The 27,946-nt window shown below is 41.8% G+C and overlaps 2 protein-coding genes and 1 long non-coding RNA gene across 8 annotated transcripts in view; 1 reads left to right on the forward strand and 2 right to left on the reverse strand.

Moving 5' to 3' along the window:
- ripor2 (RHO family interacting cell polarization regulator 2) overlaps window positions 1-12,662 on the reverse strand; it is a 34,487-nt gene extending 21,825 nt beyond the window's left edge. Inside the window, exon 1 of one of the 4 annotated variants that reach the window (XM_086136545.1) lies at window positions 12,416-12,662. In XM_086136545.1, the coding sequence (XP_085992671.1) occupies window positions 12,416-12,491 (76 nt within the window). In that variant the 5' untranslated portion in view covers window positions 12,492-12,662. Of the gene's footprint in view, window positions 1-3,326; window positions 3,583-6,441; window positions 6,636-12,415 lie in introns of those variants that run through there. The other 3 variants (XM_086136542.1, XM_086136541.1, XM_086136544.1) reach the window with 3 other exon arrangements.
- A 287-nt stretch (window positions 12,663-12,949) lies between these two features.
- On the reverse strand, window positions 12,950-27,161 carry LOC147191110 (Y+L amino acid transporter 2). 3 transcript variants are annotated; one of them, XM_086136549.1, is made up of 12 exons: window positions 26,868-27,161; window positions 23,855-24,082; window positions 23,110-23,285; window positions 22,879-23,021; window positions 20,616-20,741; window positions 19,186-19,330; window positions 18,956-19,079; window positions 18,326-18,429; window positions 17,457-17,553; window positions 16,917-17,066; window positions 16,727-16,813; window positions 12,950-14,807 (listed from the first exon to the last, which is right to left on the reverse strand). In XM_086136549.1, exons 2-12 carry the CDS (start codon window positions 23,987-23,989, stop codon window positions 14,643-14,645), a joined length of 1,452 nt encoding a protein of 483 aa, XP_085992675.1. In that variant the 5' UTR covers window positions 23,990-24,082; window positions 26,868-27,161; the 3' UTR covers window positions 12,950-14,642. The 3 variants fall into 3 exon arrangements, with proteins under 3 accessions (XP_085992675.1, XP_085992673.1, XP_085992674.1); XM_086136547.1 differs by having other exon boundaries at window positions 16,630-16,813; window positions 26,868-27,156; XM_086136548.1 differs by lacking the exon at window positions 26,868-27,161 and having other exon boundaries at window positions 16,630-16,813; window positions 23,855-24,682.
- Window positions 22,951-23,732, forward strand: LOC147191111 (uncharacterized). Its single transcript, XR_015103690.1, has 3 exons — window positions 22,951-23,053; window positions 23,145-23,294; window positions 23,371-23,732. It is a non-coding gene; the product is annotated as an uncharacterized LOC147191111 (long non-coding RNA).
- Window positions 27,162-27,946: the final 785 nt, after the last annotated feature.

Genomic DNA, 27,946 nt, shown 5'->3' on the forward strand with positions numbered 1-27,946 from the left:
ACAACAACCTCTTAATACATTTCCACAAGGTGTGAACTTTTTTTTTTTTTTTTTAAACTAAAACATGCGCTGCTGTGACGAAACATGAGCGGTTTCACAAGACCGTCCAGCTAAACTCGCCTTGTCAGACTGGACCGGTCACTCACTGGACTTTACCCCGTAGCCCCGGTGCTAGCAAAGAAGCTAAGAGCACATCATTTTAAAGAGACAGCTGAAGAATTCCCACCTCCCTTTGCGACCGCCCCCCGGCCCGCTCTTCCACATAGCACTTGACACAACAAGCCGCCTCCAAAGCCCAAATTAAAAGCCCCTCGCTCGTCCCCTCGCCGAGTGATTGCAGGGTGCGACAAGCCTGAGCAGGCCTGTCCGTCGTCATGACTATCAGCTTCAGATGAGATAACCTCTGCCTCAACGGGTCTGGCGTCACTCAAAACGTCCAAATACACGTCTGAGGACTCGCGTGGCCCACTTTTTAAAAGAAACCCGAAGAAGAAAAAGCGGTGCTAGCCTGACCGTCGGAGAGGTGGCTTTCTACGCCGCGAGTTAGCGGGACGACGCAAAATAAAAGCTAACTGACGTGCGCGAAACTAAAAGAATACTTGGATGAAATTCACGACTGCTGCCAAGAGGTTCGAAGCGCAACACGTCCCGACGTTGCAACAAATACAGAACATCTTCGAGTTCAACAGTTTTCAATTACTTTACAATGAGCAATAGCGCCACCTAAAGGACCGGAGTGGAACGTGATCGTCGTAATGAAAACAGGGGAATGTCATGTTTCCTGCCTTGTTTTCGCTTTGGTAAAGCACCGTGCTATCCACGAAGCATTCTTCAACAACTACGTCATGAGCATTTGAGCCTCCCAGATGACTGGAGTGGATCATGTTTTTTTTGTAAACAAAAAATGTTCTTGCCATTTTCTTGCTCCAGTTTCCCTCTCACTACCTATTCCATTAGCCTCAAAGCCACCAGGGAGCTTGTCCAGAGTTTGCCTGCAGCATTCCTGCGTATGAAATAACTTTGAAGAGGGCGATCCTCTTGTAAGAATGCGGGCGTCGACATTTGCTACGACACCCCCACATCACTGCCGAAAAAAAGCCATGTAGATGGAATGACAGATGGACTAGGAAGCAGGAAATGTGTTCGTTAGAGCAATAACCCGCACAAATTAAGAACGACAACGCATTGCAACTTCCCCAAAAAGTGATACAAATATGAGAATCTGCAGAAAAGTCCCGTTCAACAATCATTTTAAACTCATGTTTCTGGGCTTGCTTTTTAACTTTTGGCTGAAACCACTAAGCAACTAAGACAAATAAGTGTTGGTGCTACCAAAAGGTAGCATCATGGCTAATGCCTCAAATATCAATTCACCCACAAGTCTTGAGCTCCTCGAAAAACTCACTTCGTCTTCCCTTTTACGCAACTGACAGCAAGTGAGTATTTTTATTTTGATTTAATGTGATCATACGGTGACTACGTTTCCGACATTACTTGAAAAACGCACCGGTCGGCTGACTGAAAGAAATACATTCATTCATTCCACACTTACAATTTACAGTGTTTGCAGCCACTTTTAGAAGGGTGGCCTTGAGGGGGAGAAACCCACCTCAAAATACGGCAACAACAAAAAAGACGGATACATTTACTCCAAACCACGTCACAGGCATAATTCCCTAAATGAGACTTTGGTGAAAGGGCTGTGTGGAAATGAGCATGTGCACTACATGCCCAGGGGAATGAAAAGACTGTTCCGGAAAAGGCAAAGCAAGGGAGAGAAAGAGTCTGGGAAGAGACGCTGCTCTGCATCCCGAATGGCTCTTTTGAAAGTGCTTCACCGCAGCCCAAACATGCTGGTAGGGGAGGCTAAGCGCAGCCACTTAACCATATCAAAGCCGGCTTGCTCCCACACTCCCAAAAACATTTAGACTCCGACATTCTCCCCCCTGATTTCAACTCATCTGCCATCAGAGCGTGATGTACACGAACCCAGCAAGTGTGACGACAGATGGGCAATATTAAGTTACGAGGGTCACGGGGTTGGATTGTAGAGTGGGTGTGGCAAAAGTACAATAATTCACCATAAAACTGTAGTTTTCAAGTTTTTGCATGAGGGCCCCAGTGCATTTGATTTCCGTGAAATCTCACACCGATGGTGACAGATGGCTGACAATAATGTTCTCGAATTTGGAAGGAACTTGGTGGAGACAGATACATTCCCAAAGCAAGGCCCAACTTGCTGGAAAAAAGGATTTCCAGGGAGCGCTAGCTCATCTCCAGAGCAGACACATCCACTCTGGGTGGTATTTGCAACACACTGGCAACCTTTCAGCCTTTTCCGCACAGCCGTGGAGGGCACTTTTCAAAAACAATGGAATGAAACTAGCTTCTTTTTTCTTTCCACAAAAACATGAGGAAAAAAAGAGTGAAAGTAGACTTTCCCTAATGGTTTCACATCATGTCAAAATGAAAAAGAAGTATCCCATATAACCACATTTTATGACTTTTTTTGGGGGGAAAAAAACTTTCTCCAACGAATTCTGCCTAGCAACAAGTGACCAATCTGAACAAAACCTTGGCTGCCATTTGCTCGCGCAACTTCATCTAGCTCGCTTAAATCAATTTTAGTTTGATGATTTTAGGGTAGGAATCCATCAAAATGGATACGTTGTTTAAATGTTAGTGATAGTAAATCGATCTTTAGAGTCGCATAAGTGACTTTGTCCAACATATTCTTCGTAGTAAAAATGATGAGCAAAACTATTCAAGGCAATTCGGTGAATTGTTGATATGTGCACCTGCTGCGCCGGCTAACTCAATATTGGTTGTATCGATTTACCGGAGAAAGTCCCCTCACAACATTAGTTGTTGTTGCCTCAAAATATTTGGATTATTTTACAAGGTTTTGTGCGCGTTTGCTCACCGAAATGTCATGGGAATATCCCCCGAAAAACGAATAGTCCACATATGAAAATATATGCCAAAACCAGGCGGGAGCACCAAATGAAACCTATAATTGCCGTGGCGTACGGAGCCACAAACCCCCCCGCCCCCCAACAACAAAACGTACACACACGCACACACCGTGACCTCATGTCACTTGTCGTTTGATATTTCAACACAACAAAGGGTGGCAAACTCCGGATAAAAATAGAAAACACGATTCGTATGTAATTCGTGTGTACCAAACACACCGCTGTAGGGATTACAAGTGAAAAAGGGGCTTTCTCCCTAATGTCCCTGAATGTCGCCGCGGTCCACTGACCTGCAGGGGAAAATACTATCATTGCGTTGGTTTAAAAGAGCAAACCATAATTTTAACTCACCTTTGCCAATATGTTTTTCGGCGTCTCAAGTGCGATGTTTTCGGAGCTTGCCTACGTGCTCCCCTCTATCCATCCGCTCATTCATTCATATGTCACAATGAGGTCCTTTTACCACACGAGAATTGTATGCCACGGTCCGATTTTATGTCTATATAAAAAAGCGTCTAAAATATAATAAAATGCTGGTTAAAATGAGTAAATCTAAACGAGCAACGTGTGCCATTTCATCGTCGGTCGGTCGTCCACTACTAGTGGATTCACTCCCACAGATTCCAGTTTGTGTTCGCCTCGCTCCTCCTGGGCAACCGCCAGCCAATCGGAGGTCGAGAAGGCGGGGCCAGAACGAGTTGACTTCCGGGGTCAAGACGGCAAGGCGGTGGAACAGAATTGTAAAATAAAAACTGGAGCGTTCTCATAGTATGACAAATATTGAACCTAAACGCATTTTAGTGCAATGTACTCGATTTACACAAAAATAATTAGACTCATTGAAATTGTTTGATTTAAAGTCGTATCGTTCCTGCTTTATTCACATTTATCTGAATTATGGGAGTAAGTTTGTAATTCACACACTGCCCTCAATGAACCCCAACGCACCACAGAAAATGTACATCAAAATATAACTATTGAAAACTCCTCACGCATATGAAAACGTAGTTCTACAAAGATATGAGTAGTATTCAATAGAAATATATTTTCACCCCGATTTATATTATATACACAATGCAGATGCAAATAATTACATAACTCAACTACAAAGAAAAAAAAAGACGAGCACTTCAAACATTTTGTCAACAAATACACAGCTTTCATCATGTTCAAACGGATGAGAATCCTCAAATTATATTTAAACCATTTGAATACATTTTTAAAAATGTAAACAACCCAATACTGTACTGTATTCAACCCGATTGGCCATGTAACATCCATCCATTATCTGGACCGATCACATGAGAGTCACAGGCGTGCTTGAGCCCATCCCAACTGACTTTGAGCAGCGGGACAACATATTTTAATAAATCTAACTTAAAAATACACTGACAGTCATGTATTGGGGGTAATAACTAATAACCTGCAAGCACCCTTTGTGGTACGCATTATATCGAAGGAATAATTCTAATATTTGGTTACAATACTTTCCACACTTCAATTCAATACCCCATAAAGTTTCTTCCCAGGAGACATTTTATTATCGTATTTTCCAGTCCATCCGTCATTGTGTTCGTCTTGTGTGAGAGCCGCCACGGTCACGGTAATTGGTGTGCATGAGTGGACGCGCTGTTCCACTCAATGCATCCAAATCCAATTGAGTGTGCGCCCTTCCAAGAAGCAAGGGGAGCAGATAATGTTTTTGTCCCTCTTTATCCATCACTCGGCATTAGAACGCCAGGAAGGAAGAAAAGGGCTCCCAAGGGGTTACCCTTGGCCATATAATTCATATTTACACAAGAGGTAACATTTTTTTTCTTTTCCACACATTCACCTTTGAGCTTTCATCTGCAGAAAAGAGAAGCTACATAAAGAAAAAGGGCTGAAATTTCTCAAGTTTTTTTGTGAGCAGTGAGTCATGCAAGACTCGAACAGGCTCAGGCTTCCTCAGCTGTTGCGAACTTGGCCCTGTAATTACATCTGTCATCAAAGTCAAGTCCTGACCGCCGGCTGGATTTATCGCCATGTACGTACACACACAAATATGAATCAGCCATGTTTGCGCGGACTCGTCCTTATGTTGGACTCGTACGGCTTTAAGAGGGGGTCTACCTGGTGCCAACGTCTGACCAGCATCCAGAGAAAAGCAGAATCAACTTCCTGCAAGTGGCCTCCAAACGATAGCCGCTGAGGTTTGTAATGAGCAGCTTGTCGCTGTTGTTCCGTTCCTCCCAAGCGCCCCGCGGGAATGTCTCCGGCCTGCCGAATGGAACCGAAAGCCGACTTGTCTGTGTCTGATTTGGCAAACTATGCTCATGTTCGGCATTTTTTAAATAGTCCACTTCATTGCCATTGCTGGAATGCAATGCAACAACACAGAATGGGGTGTGCCAAATCACTGCGGGGGGTCAGAATCAAAGAGGGGGAAGGAGTCAAAGCCCGAACTACAGACCGTAAGAAAAACAAGGAAATATGATGAAATATGGGGGGGGGGGGGTGTTTGATTGAAAACAACAGGGGTACACCCTCCATTGGGTGCGTCAGACTGAAAGATGAGGATTGTGGAGTGTAAGGAGATGACAGATAGAAAGGAATGAGCACCACACTGGATAAAAAAAAAAAGTGTCAAGAACAGAACTAACGTGAGAGGGTGCGCAAGTACCCTCTCAATGGGCTGTCAGATTTAAAAAAAAAAGGGGAGGGGGGATGCCCTGCAGAAGGTGCGCCACATTTGAAAATGAGGAGCGCAAGGATACAACACATACAAATGGAACGACCTCCAGACCGGAAGAAAAAAATGAAATTTGGTGCAGACACACAGAAAGGGGGATTCGTAAAATACGGTGGTGTGTCAAGAGTAGAAATGGGGACTATAAAGAGGCAAACGATGCAGCTGGAGTGAACTCCAGACTGGAAGGAAAAATAAGGATGACATATGAACAGGGGGTGCGCATGTAACCTCCAGGTGATGCAAAAGATTCCTACATAGCCACGCAGACCTCTACCAAGTAAAAATAATCCCTATAAAGACAAATTTGGGGGGGGGGGGAGTGAGGAAATGTTCATATTCAATATATCTTTTCACAAAGACGAATGACAAAAACATTGAATAGTTTGGGGAGTACACATCTAATTTCAACTCCAGCCTGTAATTACAAAAACTTCCCATTTGGAAGCCGGACCACTTTTGAAGAATTGGTTGAAAACCAACAAATTAGACACGATTCACATATGCACCAACAAATAAAGGTGTCATAAAATGGGTGCAGTGGACACACCTCGAAAGGGTGCACCATTTCTTGCTCAATAAACCAAATGACAAAAAGCCTGTTTAGTAGTTATTTCCATTGAAAACAACCTCTAACTTATTAGCTTCTCGTCCACTACCACGGATGTGCCCTTCGCACCTCCGCTGGGCTTCAAAGTCACCTGACGCAGCCCCGACACCCCCCGTTTCTTAGCCTACCTTCCTCGTAAAAGACGTCCTCTGCCTCCTCGCGCATCATCATCATCTCATCTAGGTCATCCCGCATGATAGCCATTAAACGTCTTCTTCTTGTGGTGCGTTAAGTCGAGGGGACGGGGCAAAGTGAGTGCGTGTCCGCCGACTGCCATGCAGTGCACAAGCAAGCGACCCCTTGCTAACTTTCACCAACTGGGCGGACCGTTTCGTAACATCCTGTGGAAAGCTGAAGTGAGTGAGGGTGTGTGTTTGTATGTGTGTGTGTCGCCTGGAGAGTACTCGTGTGGGTCAGTGTGCATGTGTGTTCGTGTGAGTCAATTAAGTGGAGGGGCAACTGTTGATTAGCAGGAATAATTAGCTCTCGTGTTTTAAAACAAGCACAGATGCTGTCAAAGTGTGTGTGTGTCATTCCTTCAAGGTTCACAGGGATTTTTTTTTGTTTTGTTCCGCACTATACTCGGCCTAAATGGAAAGGCCTCAGCGCTGTGGCTATTAATATCTCACATGGTCGCCATGGCACCCAACTCGAAATACACTTAGCGAACACTTCATTAGGTACACCTGCACAAGCTCAAACTCAAAAGGGAAGAAGTTGGCGATGCTCATTTTTGAGATCGGTCAATTTATTTAGTTTTTTTCAAATTATTTTTTTTATTTTTATTTTTGGAGAAATAGTTTTTCTTGTCAGTTATTTTGGTTTGAACAAATTTAGTTTTAGTCGCGGCCAAAAATATTTTGTTGGGGATATGTAATTTAGAGATGAAAGAGTTTGCTTTGATGTTCCAAAACGAATAGTATTTTATTGTGCTAATTTTTATATAATTAATTATTTTGAAAATAGAGCATTTTTCATGGTTGCCAAAAGATTTTTTCCAATGGATGACTTTTTGCAGGGTAATTATTGTTCCTGTTTGGACTTTTTTTTTTGTTTTTTTGCATGCCATTTAATTCACATTTTCAATCAAATTTATACAAATAATGATCATTTTGGAATTGATAAATTAATTTGAAATATTTTTGTTTGCTATAACTATATTGTTTCTTTTTTGTATTTAAAAAAAAACTTTGAAACAAATTGCATTTTTGAATAACAATATTTTCTTAATCATTCATTTTATGAAAAGCTTCTTTTTTTTTGGGCGGGAGGGTGGGGGGGTAAACATTTTTTCCTCTCTAACAAGGTCCAGTCTTAGATTCTGACTAATCTTGTGCCATTTTTTTTTTTACCTTTGACTCGTGCTATCTTGCATCTTTGTGTGGTTTCCTGAGTCATTTCCTATTTTCCAAAGTGGAAATAGAATGAAGAGCTGGCGTAGATTCATTAGCACTTTTCCTTAAGACATCTCTTGGGGGGAAACCGGAGGGCAAACTCATTTTCGCCTCCTCTCACAAGTGTGGACAAAAATATTCAGATGTCCAAGTTCAATAAAAACCTTCCTTCAAATAAATCTCACTTTTAACTGCACGAGTGAAACAAATTTATCAAGCCATTGCTCGGGGGAGAGTTGCGGGAGGGGCGTGGGGGATATTGCACCAGCTTGAGCAATGCGAGCAACTTTCCCAGCCCAAAAGGGAAATTGCAACAAAAGTGATGAAATTCTTTGATGTCAAACCAAATGCATTCAAGATGTGACAACGGTGGACAAATTCTCTTTGCTGAAAGCAAAGAAGAGGGTCTGCATGTTAATCAAGGGGCGCGAAATGGGAGCATCCCACTGAGCACCAACAAGGCAAAGGCAAGCGTATGTTGGATGGACGTCAATGTACAAAACAACAAAATGAGTGGGAAACTAATGTTTGGAATTTGAATTTTTTTTATGCCCAACACTGTTTTACTCAATCGCAATTTATTTATTTATTCATAAAGGTTTTTCTGTAACATTTCTTTGGGTATTGCTTGTGCAGTCAGGCCAACTTAATGCTCATTCTCAGCTTGTTTGTTTGTTCGTGCGATGAGCCAATGACATCCCATTGCTAAGGTTGCCTGGTTACCGTAGCAACAATAATGAGGACATTGCATGCTGAAACGCATTTGTCACGCCACTCCGTTGTGCATTCGGGGTGCACGTGGGTGAATGGAGGACAACCATCTTGTACAATGGATATATAAATAAAAAAGTCTACACACCCTTATTCAAATGCCAGGTTTTTGCGATTAAAAAAAATAAATGGGACCAAGATAAAACAAAAATAGAGAGGGGAAATTCAAATAAACTGATACCGTATAATGTGGTTGCACACCACTTCTCAAAGATCGTCTGATTAATCCAAATAAACTTCAGCTGTTCCAGTATTCATACATCACAAGCATTAGATTACTAATAGTAACTAAATGCGTACAGACATGGTTTAACGTCTTAACTTGACGCTGCATTATGAAGAACACCGACAACTGTTCCTCTACTGACAGATTTTTTTCATTGAGAGCTCTTTTCCCCGGTTGCTATTGTCTTTTTTTTTTTTACCCCCCCCTCCACAATTGTCTTTTTGTCTCCGAAGAGGGCACAGCGGGCATGAGATGATAGCGACTGGCACCATACACAAGGACGACCATTTGATTGATTGCTGAATATTTGTCTTCAGCACGAAATTTGGATGCAAAACAGCAGCCTTACCACGTCATTAGCAAGGACATTGTTGAAAGCAGCGTTCCACCTGGCTCTTTTCTAAGTCCCTTGTCTTATTTTAGTTCTGTCAGACAGAAACATTTTGGTTATTTCTTTTGGCTTCCATACAAATAAGTTTGCAGAACAAAACTGGTCTGATTTTTTTTTTTTTGCGGGAGGAGTGGGTTGGGATGGATTAAATTACATTTTTTAGCACAAAATATTTTGGGGGGAGCGGGGGAGTTGCAGGACAAAAATGCGTCATTTTATTGTGTGCCAACTGTTTTTATTTAGGTCAGGGCAAAGTAATTATTTTAAAAAATTCTGTCCCTCCTTAGGGGGAGTAAGTACACCAAACAAATTTTAAGACATTTTATTTAACAAATTTAATTATACGATTGAGGGAGTTTATTTGGCGTGCCCACCCCCCACCCCTTCACAATAATACATAAATTGTGCATTATTTTGGGGTGCCCCTAAAATAACACAATTTATGTACTTTTGCCTTGACAAGCTATTTATTATTTTATTTAACTTTTGGGGAGGGGGGAAAAATATGATGTTTTTTTTTTTTTTGCCCACAAAATAAATGCAGATCGGCAAAAATGTAGGTCATTTTTGGATGGAGTAACATCGTGCTTTGCTGGAGAGGACAGATGTGAGGTCAGGGCAGATGGTGCGCCCCCCCCCCCCCCCACCCACACACACGGTACATACAGCATGTACAGTAGACGCAGGCAAATTTATAGATGTCATGATGCGTGATGAAGAAGTGTTGTGCTCATCGGTGCAGAAAGTCACTCAAGTCGCCAGTTGTACACTCGGACGCACTCGCTCGATTCCAGCCCTTCACTTCCTCTTTTGCTCTGTACACTCGTAAAACTTGTGCACTATTTGTGTTGGCCAAGCTTCCTTCCAGGCCGGCCAAGGGCTTTCGAAAAAGTCAAGTTCCCCTTTCGGCAGGTGATAGGATGCGTTTGGGTGGGGTGGGACAGGAAGCCCACTCTTTGTTTCCTGACCCCACCCTGCTGCCAGCGATGATTACATCATCACTAGCAGCTCATTTAGTGGCTCTCATTTACGAAACGCTCGAAGACAGTCTCTTTAGTTTCGGTTTGAAACCTAAACCCAAAACTATAAACTGTACAGAGATGCTACCAATTCATGTATGAAGCCATTTCATATTAAATTGGGTGTGATTCATGTCAGCCAAGACTAAGCAAGCTCTTCTTTCACATTATTGTGATGTTCCTTTCTGGGTCATCTGCACTTGTCATCAGCAGAAGCCAACATTTTTCTTTCCATTCACAATGAATGACACACTCAGACACACACAAAGACCCCATAGAGAGACTTCCAGACCACTGGTGTGGTCACACAAATGCAAAAGCCAACAATGGGGCCAAGGGAACAAACATCGGTTAAAAAACAAACAAACAAAAAAACAAAACTTTGCTAGTTTTAAACGCCTCAATGATACCATGCTAGCATTAGCTATTGACAAGTCCGTTAGCATTTTTTTTTTTTTAAATCCAGCCCCGAGGCGCTCTTCAAAACACTAGAATGACTTTTCCAGTTGCGCTGAAGAGAGATAAGAAAAGAGAAAATGCTTGCGGGAAAACGAGCTAATCTGCTTAGCCATTGGGCTGATTCAATTTCATTCATTTTAGCATGATAAGACTGCAGACGTTGCGGCCGTGACCAAACGCAGATGGGGTTTTAACCAATTAGCAACTGATATTGAGGATATTTTATGGTGCTTTGGTTGGACGATGACAACTCTTAAAGGGAATCTATTATGGGAAATTGACTTGCAAATATCTTATATTTTAAGTTATGTCTCTGGAGTGTTTGCCCGCCAATCAAGTGTGGAACAAAATAACTAAGTACATCTTCTGTGGGTGGTCTTGTTCACAAAAGGAACAGTCAACGTGTCCAGTTAGCAGCTGGGGTGGCTGAAGAGCTAGAGTCACTTTCAAACAATCTTGTCAAAACCCAAAGAGTAACATTCACTTTTGCACTGAATGTTGTTGGATATGCAGATTAGCGATGGCTAAAACATTAGCTTCTGATAAGCCGCAGATACATGGTGAGTTTGTCAATGCAGCCATGGGGTATTTGTGTTTTGAAATGCGTCATGCATCCACACAGAGTTGTAATTTTGGTGGAGACAAAGATTGGTGTTAAAGTCGAATAAGTGGCAATTGATGCCGTAGTGAGGTTTTCTACGAAAAGAAAAATTAATTTGTTGTTGGTAATTCAGGCTCAGTGACAAGTCGAGGTCAGCCTTTACCGAGGAAATTTTCATAAAACTGAAAAAATAAAAAAAATACTTTTTACACATTGTTAGAAGGACCTCCCGTTATCCACAAAAACGAAAGCTCTCCGAATTGTTTTGTTCCCACCAGCAGCATGCACGCACCCACGCAAGCAGCCTTTTATTCCGGAACGCTTCCAGCTGAGCTGGAAAATTAAGCGTCAAGGCAATGTGCAATTTCCCCGTTGCCATGGAGTGAGAAGATATCACGTGCTAGTCAAGGTTCTTGTGGCCACACTGGGAGAGGAGAGTTGACGGACTGGTCAAAGAAAGGCAACTGGTAACACAATAACGACAGTAATTATCATTTTTATCTGAAAAGTAACTCTGTTAAAGGCAGCGTTGTCCGTTCATGGATGGAGGGAGGGCTTTTCATATATCATCAAGTTTAGGACGACCTCTTCTGGTGAGTAGTAGGATAACTATGATCAATGAAGGGGGGGGGGGGGGGGGGAGTCCCCTAAAACGTAAAATATTTATTTTGATTGAAGTGTTACACCAAGGAGTGATACTTGGAAATAGCATCGTTTTTCAGTGGTTAAAAAAAGATTCTCAAAGCCTTACAAATAAATTACAATACTCATATTTATGAGTTGCATTTACAGGTATCTTTTATTGTTTTCAAATATACATAATGCAATAAAATAAAAATGAAAACCAGGAGCCAAATTGCACTTAAAGGCCAAGCGCTTGTCGTGAAAATTACTATTCAATATATGCAAAAAATAAAAAAGTGTCAAATTGTCGGTGCAAGACAAAATAATGAGATGTTGCAAATTATTATTTTTTTCAATTCAGATTTGACAGCCAGTGGAGAGGGGCTTCGCACTGATGACTGCTTTCATGCCTCGTTCTCACCCGTGTGCGCGCACGCACGCGTCACCCAAACAAAGACGGAAGAGCAAAAAGAGAGGGATTTTTTTTTTTTACCTCATAATTTGATTTATTTCACTTTAAGGACCTTCAGCTTCAAAACCGGGTGAAAGGCTAAACTAATGCTTAATTTGTACATAAGAGACAAACCCAACTTAAGCGCAAACGACGGCACACTTACGGTTGAACTCTCGATGGCGCACGTGAGGCCTCCGAGGACGCTTCCGGAACCAGTTGAGACGTCCGGGCATCTCCATCGTTGCCCGACGGCTTCCCTCTCGCCAAAAACGTCAGCCGCAGCTACTTCGCATATCCATCCTTCACGACCATGATGGTAAAATGGAGTACCCTTTACTTGAGGCGTCACGATGCCCTCCTGCAGGTAGACATCGCACATCGCTCATATTTTATTTATGTGTGACTCAGCGCAACTGAACTCTTGTGTGTGCCACTTGCCTGTTCGGAGAGGAGAACCAATCAGAAGACAGCTTGTGGCGGGCTGTAATATGATGACCCCCTCCACCCCCCCCCCCCCCCCCCGCCTCACCAAAGTCCATCAAATATTTGATGAAAAACATTTTTAAAAATCGTCATAAAAATGTGAGCTATTTAACATTTTAAGAGTAGAAACAATAACGCTGATGGTATTCATGTCCCTGAATAAATGTAAAACTAAACCTAAAATGTACTAAAAACGTAGAAGCACATCAATGTCTCCACTGAAAAAAAGAACAACTTTATTTAGATTTAATTATATTTAAAAAAAAAATAACCCAATACTCACAATTGGTTTGTTCTAAATGTACAATAAATAAAAACATTTGGCACAAACAACCCCAACTGTACAAACACACATTTGGCAGTGACATGAAAATATAAAAGACTATAACACGCAACTTTATATCACAACTTTTCTTAGATTGGAAATTCAGCTCTTGGAAGTGAATAGAAATATACAGTATATATATATATATATATATATATTTCTATATAAATGTTACCTAATACAGTTATTCTTGCTAAGAGCTACAATTTTTCTTTTTTAATCATCTTGATTTTATTTTGAGTGCTTCTGCTGGCTAGGGGCAATACCAAGATGCCCAATCATAAATAGGCTTGCGAAAGGGGTGAAAAATGCCCAATAAAGTTAAATGCGCCATGAAATTTCCATGGGAAGGTAATGTTCAATTTTGAAAATACGTTTCCATGTGAATTCGTTTTTATCATTGTGCTAATATTGTATTTGAAGCTCTCTATTACTAGCCAACCTTCAATTTGGTAAATTCTTGGTTTTACTCCCATAATTCCCATACAAAGTTGCCAACATCAAAAATTTTACAAAATGTTGCACCCCAACTGTCACGTCTAATCTGGAAATCTGCTCTGATAAACATTATGGCGAGCACAAATATTGGCAGGAAACTGAGGCAAAAGGCACATTTGATTCACAAACAGGGTAGTTCTACATTAAAAGCCGATCCGTTCGAGTGCCCCCCCCCCACCACAAACCCCTATGTCAAGCAGAGCATGTGCAACATGAATGGGGGGTGAGGGGGTAAAAACAAAAAACAAAGAAAGTTCCAAAGGCACCGTGAAATGAAAGCCTGATCCTGAGGTTTGATACTGATGACAAGAGGCACTGTTGAAAATGACAATAACAACGTCGTAAAGATGAAAGAAAATGGTTCCAATGTCAAGAGGAAAAGAGTTGTGATTATTTTTAACAAATGTTTCTTGAGAGGAAAAAGTAATTGTTTGAACATGAAGGCATATTTTTACTGCCAGGGGGGGGGGGGGGGGGGGTCAGATTTATCAAATGTTTAAAAAACAGTAATTTTTATGAGAAAAAAAAGATGACGCAACAAGGAAAAAATATTAAATGTTTTTTTAATATTTGAAAAAATATCCAGATTGTGAAAGTCTTGTTTTTATAAGTTTCATTTTTTTACCCAAATTGTCATTTTCCAAGAAAAAAAGTGGTACTTTTGGCACAAGTGGCAATATTAAAAGAGCTTAACCATTTTCCACCTTTATCTTTTTAACATGGAAAAAAAATAAACTGCTGCTCTCTCTCCCCCCTTCAAGTCAAGTCAGTGCAATCATCAAAGGAAAGATGATGGAAAATCTTTTGCGTCCACTAAGAGGCATAACAGACCAAACCTGATCACAGTGATTGTTGCTCCAGTGCTGAGCCTGCCTTTAACAACAAAAGCAAAACTGAGGTGTGAAACAGTCAAATAATCCCAACTCCAGTAAAAATAAATATCCACAACGCGTTCTTAAAATAGAACAACGTAAAATGTACAACTTGACGGCATATAACTTTTTCTCAAAATGTTGGTGGGCTGTGGCAACGTGGCGATGTGCAGAGTGTGCAGGTACCGCTTTCTTCTTCATCCTCCCCCTCTTCAAAATAATAATAATAAAAAAAAAGAGGATTGTCTTGAGCAGAGGGTCGCTGTCCCTTCTGTCTTTCTTTCACTCCATCTTTTCGGCGTCGATGTTGTCCAAGTCGATGTCGGGCGACGCCACGCAGCAGTAGCACAATTTTTGGGTGTAAGACGAAAGTGTGTCTGTCAGAAAAAAAAAAAAACATACGAAGATCTGTTACGCTTTGCCAGTTGTGGGGGAGTAACAAAGTGTAACTACTTGGTGACTCTACTTAGGTAGTATTTGTAAGTGCAGTTCTGTATCTAAAACAGTTACATACCGTAGAAAAGTTGGTTCATTCGTATTTCTGCACCTTTTTTTTTTGCTATATGCTAAAATCTCGGCTATTTGAAAGTATGTTTCTGCTTCTCTCACAAAGCCACAACACAATTGTAGTTTGGCATTTAGACACAATAGCGAATACAGGCAAAGTTCAATTTAATGGCTCAATAGCGTTTGTATATGGCGCTCGTGTGCGTACATGTTTGGCCGTATGTGATCAATTTGAGACAGCATCTTAATTAGTATTGCCGAGCCTCATGTAAAGGTTTACTGAAAAATGACATGACTGAAGACACTCATTTATGTAACATGGGTTCAGGAGTGTCGACATGCTCGAAGTATGGCTGATGTTTCATTATCCTCTTCTTTTGAAGTGGATTGCCACTGTCTAGAACAGAGGTGGGCAAACTACGGCCCGCGGGCCGAATCCGGCCCGTTGGTCTTTTTAATACGGCCCGCCAAAGGTTAGTCGACAATTAAGGTTCGATGTGAATGATTGCATTCATTTCAATTGGACTTGTAATAACAGGCATTTCACCGCCAGGTGGCACATTGACTTGAAGTTGAAGAACACGGGGGGGGGGGGGGGGGGGGGGGTCTTTTCGACCACCTAGGACCTCTGTATCGCTCGACTTCTACTGGTCTGATCACAACCCATCTGCAGCAATGCACAGGCTAAAATAGGTAATCAACAACACTGTTGTCATTTTAAAAGAGTATATTAATACAGTACTTTCATGCTTTTGTTCTGTTGATGTTTGATATGGACCGTCAACAAAAGCAGTTTTTTTTATTTTTTAATGTACCATAGCTCGTGCTGACCTGGCCCTTCCGTCAACTTTTAAAAGTCAATGCGGCCCCCGAGCCAAAAGGTTTGCCCACCCCTGGTCTAGAAGCATCTAGACGCAATCGCAAATCCCTTTTCGAGGAGAGAATCAAATAGTTGTGGATTTCGGTGCTTCTCACTTTCGACACCTGTATAGCTCAGGGGTCGGCAACCCAAAATGTTGAAAGAGCCTATAAGACAAAAAAAAAACAAAAACACAAATATGTCTGAAGCCGCAAAAAAATAAAAGCCTTCTATAAAACTGTATGTATGTAGGAGACTGGACTGTCTCAGAATTGTTTATGTTGTTCATTCCTTTGTTGTGTGTTCACAAACGCCCCCATAGAATTTATTTTGTAATTTCTTCGCTTGATTTTTTTGTTTTAGTGCATTATTTTCGCTTTTCTTAGTGTCAGTGAAGTGATCATGAATTTCCGTTTTTAGGAGGCTGTCTTTGAACGCCTCTCGAGTCGAACGAGAAGAGAGAAGGCACGGAGTCGGACGCAGACGTGTGTGTTTGTCGAGACTGTTAAAAGCATAAATAAAGTGTTCGTTTTAAAAAACCAACACCACATCTCTCCTTTTTTGGAGCTGCAACATGTATCTATATCTATTTGAGCTATATTAGCCTACTATGAAAATATTTTTCCATTTTCCAACATTTTTTATAAAGCTCCAGGGAGCCACTAGATGTCGCTAAAGAGCCGCATGCGGCTCTGGAGCCGCGTGTTGCCGACCCACGAGCTAGCTGATGAGATCAATGCAAAATAGATATAAACAGACAGAAATCCTGCTTTTGATGGATTTCGTTTAAAGGGTAGAGATGGATGTAGACAAAAAAAAGACATGTCTCTCACGGAGGATTTTGTTGAGGAAAGCGGGCCTGGAGCTGCGCGGCAGGCGGAAGCAGAGGAAGTAGACGGGCACACCGGACAGCGCCACGCAGATGCCCACCAGTGAGTTGATGGTGTCACTGTAGAGCGGCACCACCACCAGGAAGAGGCTGCACAGGCAGTACACGATGGGGAAGAACAAGGACAGCTGTAGGAGGGACACCCCACAGGGGGGAGGAAGTTAGTCTTCAATGTTTTCTGGGGGGGGTTTTTTCGTTTTTAAAATTTAGGCAGACGAACGCAGCGCTGACCTTGACGGGTCGGTGCAACTTGGGGGCCTTGAAGCGAAGATAGATGAGGCTGACGATGGACAGGCCGATGAAGAGCCAGTAGTTGAAGCTGAAATAGTTGATCAGGCGAAAGACGTCGGGCACGGACAGATACAACAGAGACATGAAGCCCTGAAGTAAAAAGTAAAAAAACAAAAGACAAACGCAGCTGATTACAAGGCATTTAAAAACATGAGAAAAATCAAGCAAAAGAAATGTGCTTGATTCAAAAGTCGTAATGGGCATGCTGTTCCACTCCAGTCCTGTAGGAGGCAGGAAATTTAGATTCGTTTTCACCACAGGCCCATGATACCACTTCATTCACATTATTATATAATTGCATGCATGTTAAATGATACTTTTAGTTTGCTCAACCTTTTTTCAAAATATCATCACATATTTCTGGTAAGTCTACAACCATTTACCATTTAGATGACAACCTCTTAATATTATGACTTTGCTCTTACATAAAAGGCCTGACGCTGACCGCATTTGACAGAGGTAAGTAAAGTTGATACTAACATTAAAAATCAAGGCAGGGATGGGGGTGAAGCGCTTGACGTGGATCATGCACAGGATGTTGGGGAGGTGGCCTTCACGGGAACCCACGAAAAATAACCTGCGGGGGGGGGGGGGGGGGTTCATTGAGCACGCAAGTCAAGATGCAGCACCAAACATTTATGTGACACTTGAGGCTTCAAGGCCTCGACATTTCTACAGTATGATTTTTTTTCCCTAAAAGTTAGGGCAGGACATTAACATTCACACAGAATAGTTAATGGATTGTGAAAAGACAGTTTTGTAAATCTCTGCCTAAAATGTGTCTAAAATTTGAAATAGGTCATGCTCTATGATTTTAACAAAAATGAATTTGAAAACACAATCTGTATTGTTTGGGTTTGATCATCTCTGGTAGCAGTCAGAAATGCTGAGCACATCTTTGCCTTTATGATAGTAGCACGTCGACAGAATAATGATATCAATGTTAGACTTAATGGGAAAGGTTATTTTGCTACGTTTGGAATTCACTTGTGAGTTCAATTCATTCAAAACGCTTATCTCAAATCCTCTTTCAGTATTTAAATGAATATACGAAGTCAACAGGTTAGGTGCCACTGCTCCTGGTATGCACACCGTGGCCATCTGGGGGCAGTATAGGGCAGGCCTACAGATAATAATATGGAGTGTATTTTCAGCTGAAGAACATATGCCAAGGAGGATCGTTATATTGTCTACCCACGTGATGCTGCACCTCACAGTTATGCTCAAAAGTTTAATGGGGGGGGGGGGAATTTCTCCATTGTGAGACAAATAAAGGATTTCTTATCTTAAAAAAAGGAAAATAAGTTGGACTTTTCTATCAGTGACTTAATGGTGTGGTAAAGTGTGACCTGGAGGCAGCAATGATGGAAGAGTTGAGACCGCCATAGCAGGAAATGGCCACAGCCAGCGGGATCAGCCAGCGGCCCCAGCCCAGAACCTCGTCCGCAAAAGTCTGAGGAGAGCGTCAGCGTCGTTGGGATTAACGTTCAAACATCGGACAATCAAAATAAAGGCAACAGCCATGTGGAAACAATTACAGAGCACTCATGCGCTAAAGTCATTAAGTCAACAGACAGACTTTCCGCTCGCAATCAGTGAAGATGCTCTGGCAGACTGACTGACTGCAAGTCAAGCTGACCGGCCGCAACATTAGGTACACCTCTGCAATCTGGTGACATCCAGTGAAAAGCCACGATTAAATTGCTCAGTTTTGACCGTGACACTCCGAGAGATTGTGGAAAAAGCGCTTCCTTGGCAGCTGCATGAGGTGCAGGTCCAGGTAAAAGGTGCCGGAAGGCTCATCCAGATTTCCAGGAACACATAGCTCCACAAACTACAAGTAGATAACTGTTTCTTTCGTCAAAACACAAACAACTACTTCCTGGACCACCGCCCCAACCCTCCCAAACTCAAATCAGACAATCGTTCCAATGGTCAAAACAAGTTCCCAGTTGCGCGGTCGTGTGGGAAGTACTCACCACGGCGACGGCTTCGCTATTGAGAACCTGTTCGGCATCCATGACCACATAGTAGGCCACGTTGGTCAAGATGTAAATGACGGTGACGATGGGCATGGAAATGGCGATGCTCAGGGGGAGATTTCTGCAACAACAAAATGAAGTGCTCCTTATCTTTTGGAAGAAACGGCAAACATGACAATGTTACGCAAGCAGGAGACTGGATTGTTTTTGTTTCCCCGCCCCCCTACCTCTCTGGGTTCTTAATCTCCTCGGTGATGAAATTGAGCGTGTCCCAGCCGGAGTAGGAGTAGAGCGCCGAGTAGAGGGCCAGTGCCATTTCGCCGGCGTTCATCTTGGAGCCTCGGAACGAGTCCTCAAAGTTCTGACTGAAACCTGTCCTCAAACCAAGCAGTGGGGGGGGATGACTTGGCCCCACGTTCTCACCAATTCAGCTCAGGAGCTATGGAACTAGGTTGGTGTGAATTCCGAAGCGGTATGTTGTGCTATTGTATGTCAGCATAGTGTGGTATCAACTAAGCAACTCGGGCTGGGCAATTAATTTGAGTAGACTGGACACTATTTTCCCATATTTGTTGAATCGGGTTCTGTTAAGGCTGGTGTCAAACTCAAGGTCCGGGGGCCAGATCTGGCCCACCACCTCATTTTATGTGGCCCGCCAAAGCAAATCAAATATGCTAACTCCCACGATGCTTGCTAAAATCTCAACCAAAATTTAAAATTCTCATATGTAATAAATAAGAGACATATTGTAAGCATTTTCTTGTAACCAAACCCTTCATTACAGGAATTTAAACAATAGTTGAATAAACCGGCCCTCCAAGGGAAAATGGTTACAAAAATGTGGCCCACGACAAAAATGAGTTTGACACCCCTGTGTTAAGGGGAGGTTATCAACTATACTTTCTCAACATTCCTTAGATGGAATCTTTTTTTTTTGGTCCACAATTGCTGTTGAGATGATCCAATGTTCCTTTTTGTGGGAGTAATAAAGCTAAGCCAATCGAATCAAATTTTACTACATCCTGTTTTAATGATTTACGTAACATCAGAGGTTATGCTCATTTGAGCTGCCAAAAGCTGTTTTATTGCTTTTAACAGCCTCGACTTGGATGATATAACTCATCGACTGTCGTGGACGTTTCTATTCGTCATTAAGAATCCAAGAGTTTACTACCATCAACGTATATAGAGGTCCAAATTCCGGTTTGTAAACCACTGGAAAGACTGAAGTGATTCCTGTAAATGGTGGCACCGCATCACCTTAGGATTTGAGATCAGAGCAGCGCCATGTGGTGTCATAAAATATTAGTGGCAAAGTTACTTGTCCCCTTGAGATGTGTCTTTTGTTTTCAGAAAAAAAATTATTTCTCTCCTTTTTGGTCAGAGTCTGTGTTTTTGGTGAAACTTAAATTGCTTATTACTAAAATAAAAATGAAAAAAATGTGAAAAACATCCATCTATTATCCGAGCAACACATCCTCACGAGGGGCGTGCTCGGGTTCATCCCAGACATCTGCTCTCTCTTTTTGTGCTTAAGTTGTCCCAGAACACAACACCACGTGAGTCAAGAACAATCTTTCGAAATGCTGTATAGTCGTCTGGCAGGTTAACTAGTTAACAATTTCACTTGAAACTATTTAACAATATGTACCGGTACCTTGACCCAGCTTGACAAGGCCGGTGATGATAATGACAATCAGGGCCAGCACTTTGGCCACGGTGGAGATGACCTGAAGAATGGCGCCCCACTTCACCTTCAAACAATTCACGTATGTCAGCAGGCCTGAGAAACAGTAACATGTCATGGGGGGAGATAAGAGCTGCAGCATTGTTGGATACACAGGCAAAAATTGACATCACATACATTTTTTTTTAGAATACTTAAACCTATTTTGCATGAATCTGAATGAAGTTTTAGAAACATTTTGAATACATTTAAAGAACCCGTATGAAAAGGTAGATTTTCTTTAATGAAAACTAACTTATGAAATTAGTGTAAATATGAAACAATGTAAATGAAAAGTTTGTATACACTGTTATGACAGTATTTGAATATGTTTGTGAATTAGTTTCAGAAACATATTGGGGGGTAATATTTTGTACTTCACGAAGAATTCTATGAACATTCAGTGGAAATTGAAATGACTGAGAATTGAGTATAGACCATTTGGTATCAATTTGAATGAATTTGGATGAAAACTGTCGAAAGAAAATTTGCACACGGTTGAATAATTTAAATGAATATGAGAACTGAACAATCTGTTAATGTTTTTTTGCAACATTTTATTGACTCAAATGGAAAATTTCATTTGCGTGAGACAGTCTGTGCGTGTATGCATAATTTTATTTTTATTTATTTTATTTTAATTTTATTTAAGTTTTTCACTGAAGCTATTTTGCTTAAAGACAGATTCCTTTTGACACCTTTTTTAATTTGTAACATAATAATACATCTTTCTTTTTTTAATCCTTTCAATATGCAGTCATGCAAAATCCAGTTTGCCAATTGGCTGACTGCCCAGGAGTTCAACCTGAAAGACAACACACGCTGGGAGGAACTTTGTGGAAATGAGCCAACATATTTGACTGACGAGGTTTACGAAAATCATACAACTGTGCCAATCAAAAAGTCCCGGAATATCTAAAACCTGTTACGTTTACGACACATCAACTATGCCAAGTGGGGCTGTGCTGGCTTGATTTTGCAACCGTATTTTACTCACGCCTGACCCGCCCGATTGGAGGCATTATCAGCTCTGAGCAAACACTCCTCAAGTCTTAATGCGCTCCAACACAGACAAGACGAATGGAGGAAATTGTGACTTGTCACTTGACAAGGTAGTTGACACACGCAGCTCAAATGGCTTCAGTGCTATGCTAACCAATGAGCAGGAAACTGACCTCATCGCAAGAAATGAACATTTTTGGGGGGAAATCTCATCATCTTGCAGCTTTTTTTCCTCTCAGTATTGCAATTATGATTTAATATGCTTTTTTTATTTCAAAAGATCCTCTTCCAATGTATTTTTTCACAAACAAGCACATTTTTGTGAACAATTTGCATGAAAAAGAATTTTGGTAGCAATAGCTTAAAAATATGAAATTCCGTTGATAAATTTTGCAACCTTTCTGAAAATTTCATAAAGGGAAGGTAACATCAAATTTTTCTCACCAACAATGTATTTTTGCGTCCTCACGAGGCTAAACACGGCCTTCTTCTCAGATAACGAGCAAGCACAGCTTAGCTTGCAAACCTCATGTGACCAAACTCAGAAAACAGTTAGGCCGTGATTGGCCCTGACCTGAGCGACTGTGATGTCATTTTTCAGTCGAGAGCCGGTGACAAAATGGCCGCTCACACTATTGTCAAGAAAATGTTTGAGTTGACATCCCCTTTATAATTAAATCATTTTTCATAAAGATTGCAAAAACATTTTTAAGATCGTTCCATGGACATTTCTTATGAAAATTTTGGAGCATTTTGAAAAACTGGTGAACATTTGGCAGAAATGTGCATTTTTAGAGAAGTCTGGAGAAATTAACAAATGTGTAAGTAAAAATGTCATAAGAAATTTTGAATCTGTCTTAAAATTTCATATTTTCCATGACGCTTCATAGAAATTAGATTTTTTTTTCCCCATCTGATAATTTTGTAGAAATTAGAATTTGTTGAAATTCTGGAAAAACTTCAAATATCACTTAAAAAAGTGATTCAAATATTTTCCAGAATTTTGTCGTCATTTTTGTAGAAATGTGAAAATTTGGGGGGCAGGGGTGAAAAAAAATGAGAATTTTGGTCACAATTTTAGCCGGAATGAAGCATTTTATCTGAAATGTCATCCGAGTTTGAAAAGACTGATGCATGTCAGTCCTTCAAGGCATGAAGGAAGACTACAAAAGTTTGACTCTGCAAAACTCACAAATGATGACAGCGGCGATGAGGCGGACTGCGTAATAGGGGGTGGGGCATGTCATGTAGAGTGGCTCGACCAGGTAGCTGGAGAAGGTCAAGGCGATCACTGCCTGGCAGGCCGGCTCCACAATCAATAACGATGTCCATAGCCTTTCGACAACAAGAAGAACCAGACGCCACAAGTGAGTCATGACAGGGATACGTTGCCCAGGCGGTTGAACAAGTTGGTGCTACATACCGAATGAATGCTAAGAAGCTCCCGAACGCCTCCAGGATGTACGCGTAGGAGGCTCCCGATTTACGGATGGTGGTGCCCAGCTCGGCGTAACACAATGCGCCGAAAACGGAGAAAACCCCTCCGACCGCCCAGATGACCAGCGACAAGCCGAATGAGCCGGTGTGCTGGAGCACCCCCTGCGTCAGGTGACACACAATTGATATTTCTACAAATTGGAAAGGCGAAGTTATGTCAAAATCTTTGACAATATGTTCTATGCAGCCGCATTCATCTCCACGCGGATGAATATCGCATCTGCGGAAAATGAATGAAGCAGCGAGATTTCTTAATTCATCTCAGGGGGCGGCCATTTTGCCACGTGCTTTGGATGGAAAATGAGATTACAGTGGCTCAGGTATTAATCAAGCGCCACCACCGTTTTTGACTTGACTTCCCCTCCAAGAACTTTGTAAGAAATAAGCACAGATCATTGTATTCTGTGAACATGTTGTGGAAAGTGAAAGGATGGTCTGAACAATTAGATTTTTTTTTGTCCATTCAAAAGCAAATTGATTGTTTGAACAGTAAAGTTAATGTTTCACACTTGGAATGCAAACTTCTCATTGGAATAAAAATCTTGAAACAAACAAGTTGCAAGATCAGCTCAACAATCACGCTCATTCAACAGCTGCGCTTTGCCTTGCACGTCTGTAATGCAAGGCGAGTCTGATGCAATCATCAAGTTGCACGGCTCGTTTTACGTTACCTTGGGTGACACGAAGATGCCGGAACCGATCATGTTGCCCACGATGAGGCAGACGCCGTGCAGCAGGGAGATCTCCTGTTTCAGCCGCACACCGCCGCTGCCTCCGGACGCCGTGTCGGCCTCCTCTGAGACCATGTTGACGGGCTCCTGACTGCCACCTCCGATGAGCAGAGTAGAACCGCGGCTCGGCAGGAGAACTTGAAGAGGGGGTAGACTAGTAGGTGGGGACTAGAGAGAAAGGGCGTGTGAGAGTATGTGTGTGTGTGTGAAAGAGAAGGAGAGGGAGAAACCACGTGAGAGCGTGAGAGAGCCAGAGCCAGAGCCAGAGCGAGAGCGAGACAAAAATAATGGCAGTTGACAGGAAATTCCCCTGAGCAGTGATATGATGTGCAAGTTGTGTATTAGCAAGTCATCTAACACACACACACAGGAAGTGGACTTTCTTACCATTTAGTTTCACCTGTTTAGAAAACATGGTTCAAATTTGGTTTGAAATCGGCAACATATCAAGCCTGTTTGCACTTTTGAAAGACGCATGAAATTGAGAAATCTGGCTCTAAAATAGTCACCTGTAACCAAAACGGCAGACTTTACATGTGCTTTTTGGGCAAAGCTTCTTCAGACTTTTTTGTGGTCGACTCGTAGAAGACAGATTTCCTGTTGCTCAGTGAAATTGGCTACGTTCTGGCAGCTGATTAACGCTTTCACAGTTCGCCACACTGCAGGACTCACAAACCACTGTTCTTCTGTAAAGAGCAGTAGAACATCGCTTGGTTTGCACCAAAAACATCAGTTTCTGATCAACTGAGAAAATTTGGTTTTTGCAAAAAGGGGAAAAAAAATGTATGGTAACTTTGACACTAATATTTTGGGGCTTTTCTGAATGCCCAAACTATAAAACAAGAAAAACAAGAATGAGAAAGGGCTTCTGAGGGCAAACTAATCATTTACTTTGATAGCATCAATTTTTCTTTTTTGTTTACATGGTGTTCACCATTCACTCATGACTGCAACACATTTCTATTATTTACTCTGATTCTATTACACATATACATACTCTGTGCTAGTGTCATGCACCAAACCAACATGTTGGCATTTCTCTTCCTCAAAATCAATTTGACAAGCCGAGCTTTGCGACCTAATCTTTATTTTCTACACAAAAGCTGTGCTGATGTAAAAACCAAAGCAATCCTTTGAGAAGGATCTGTTTGCCATCACAGTGGTTTACCAAGCTGAATTTCACGGACAAGCGATGCAAGACTTACTTCCGGGCCGAAAAACATGCTTGATGTATATATTCAAGGGCAGCGAACAGTTGGATTTCATTTGACGAAACGAAATGTCCACAGCAGTCATTGAAGAAAATGATTGACTTTTACTTCATTTATTTTTATTTAAATGTGCTATATTCGAATTCATTTTTTTTTTCCTGGACATGAGATGAAGCTTTTATGATAAATGAATCCACTTGAGATGATTTCTCATGGGAACCAAAGTCTTTTGTTTGACGCAGCTTTTGGCGAGCGTTCTTTGTTGACATGTTAGGGTTTGCAACAAGGCGAGAGGTCTATGAGGCATGAAGTGTAAATTTGTACACACTTGCACGCCAAGAGAACATCGGTGTGAGTGAGGGAAGGTTGCAGGTGTGCTGGTGGTCTCGGGAGTCAGGGGAGGAAAAAAAAAAAAAAACGCCTTTCAGATGACGGATCAGACGTTCACGTGTCATTTCCATACAGTCACATTCCTGAGGGAGTTCAAAGACGACTGGATTAAAACACAATGGTCGGCTCATGCAGTCGGCTCATGCGGTCTGCTCGAAAGGCTTATCTGGGGGGGGGGGCGGGGGGGGGGGGTGTCCTTTGCTTTCTATTTAGATACCAAAACAGGAAAGGGTGAGTATGTGCAGTTCATAACATGAGCAACATAATTAAGATAAGAAAACCTTTATTAGTCTCGCAATGGAGAAATTCCCAATTAGACTATAAATCATTTTCACGAGCAGATTTTAAATAGCATGTAGCTAAAAAAAAGATTGGATAATAATAATAATGAATGTTTATTAGCACACGAGTCAGCCATTTACAATGGGGTGGGAACTTTACTTAATTTCAGACAATTTTGGTGTGGCAATGCTTTTGAGTGTGTGGGCAAGGAGAGCACTTGATGAAGCTCTTGTTGAACCGGTCCAAAAGTCAGACATGCTAATACAAAATGAAATTGAATACACTCGCAAGGAGCCTCTGTATGTAGGCCACCACAACTCACACCCCAACGCTTGCAAATAATATAATGACAAATCTGAAGTCTCCCACAAAGCTACGCCACGGTTCATACAGTAATTTCACTTGATGAAACTTGATGTTTTTCCGTTTTATCACTTGTTGTTTTCCATTTAAAAACACGCAACAACATGGTGGGGGGTTTATAACATCTGAAATGAATTAATCGCATCAGTTTAGTCACAGAGCAAACAAAACTTGTAACTCAGGGTACCACTTCATGTTTTAAAATTGGTACTTCTGTCATTTGCAAACCCTATTGTCAGAACTATCCTTTTGTATTAAATTGATCTCGTATAATGATGAAATGAAATCCGAACTCGATGACCCCACGTTGATGGTTGGGCAGTGACGTCACGGGGCAGCATTTTCTTCCACTGTTTTTTTTCCAGTCGTCGTCGTACTCATAGGAGGAAAAAAAAAAGACTTCTGCAAGAAGTTGCCGATAAGCTGATACCAAGAAGAAAAACGAGGGTCGTGCCGTGGCGAGTCACCACGTTGGCGACTTGAATAGTCCAACTAGAAACGGAAACATGTGGCTCGTGTTAAGATTTAGCATGAAGTGACGCCATATGCTAATGCGCGAGGATGCAGCGGTTGCTAGCCTGCGAAATACTCTCATCGCCGTCTCCCACATGGCTTCTTTCTTTGAGACAAAATGGAGACGCGAGTGTCTACTAGGAGATAAATAGAGGGAGAGTTTTGAAGAACACACACGAAAAAAGTGAACATACCGGCGTGTGGGCACCAGGAACCAAACGTGAGGAGAAGAGGAGAGACGCGCTTCTTCGTCTTCCAGACGGCGTGTGACTAGCACGCCAAAATCTGTAGTTAGCTAGTCGGCTAGCTCCTCCTCCCCAATTCCAAAATCCACGAAGGATGTTTCCGTGGTCACGTTCAAACTTGTCTTGCGGACATACTCACAGCTGGCGTACACCAACCATGACATATTTTGCATATTTGATTGAATTACAACCGAGTAGTAGTGGCCTCAAGAAGGGAGTGCGTGGAAGCGGAGGAAAATTAGTCGCTAAATCATAGCGTTGCCTTCAAGCAATCAGACTCCCTCCGCCAAAGGTGAAGTTAGTCCCTTCACGTAGGTATAAAATACGTGGCTCAGACACCTACTTGTGATAACTCACAAAAGAAAACTTCTCCCCTCAATTTGCATTATAGTATCAGACGTCAGTCTCTGGGTTTCAATAAAATAAGTTTGGTACCTGAATTGGAATAAATCAGGTCCAGTTTTAGCCATTTTAGAATTGCTTTTGTCCTGGTACAAAACTGCTTCAAAAATTGCCTCAGGACGGGTGTTCTCAAAATGAGGATGCAGACCCATATTGGTCGGCAGGTCCGTTTTCAGTGAGTTTTTCCAGGGACAAAGCTGGCCGGAAAATTCCTGAAGACCCCCAAATATGGCAAGAAGACGTTGAGGCCTTAATTGGGACAATTGCATCAGTTACATTGCTGCTTAATTGAGCGTTTCTGAAAAGTTGTGTCAGGAGCCACATGGGTGCTCAATCGGGTCTATCTTGAGTCATTTTTGAATTTTTTCCAGAAACAAGAGTGCCAGGAAATTGAAGACATCCAAATATGAAAACAACACACAAGCAAGGACCGTGGCCTTAATTTGGAGAATTTTACCATTTCCATTGATGTGTCATTAAAGGACTTGATCACACTCTGAACCATATTTGATTGGATAGTTCAACCAACAACTTACTCAGAAGGCCCTGGGCAGTTTAGATTGACAGGGCAACACACAAGAGTCTAAAATCCAAATCGAACCTCCGCCTATGTCTACTAGAAGTGC

Source organism: Hippocampus guttulatus, chromosome 18 (genome assembly GCF_054856545.1).
Source record: "Hippocampus guttulatus isolate MCC_2025c chromosome 18, RoL_Hgut_1.0, whole genome shotgun sequence".
Classification (NCBI taxonomy): domain Eukaryota; kingdom Metazoa; phylum Chordata; class Actinopteri; order Syngnathiformes; family Syngnathidae; genus Hippocampus; species Hippocampus guttulatus.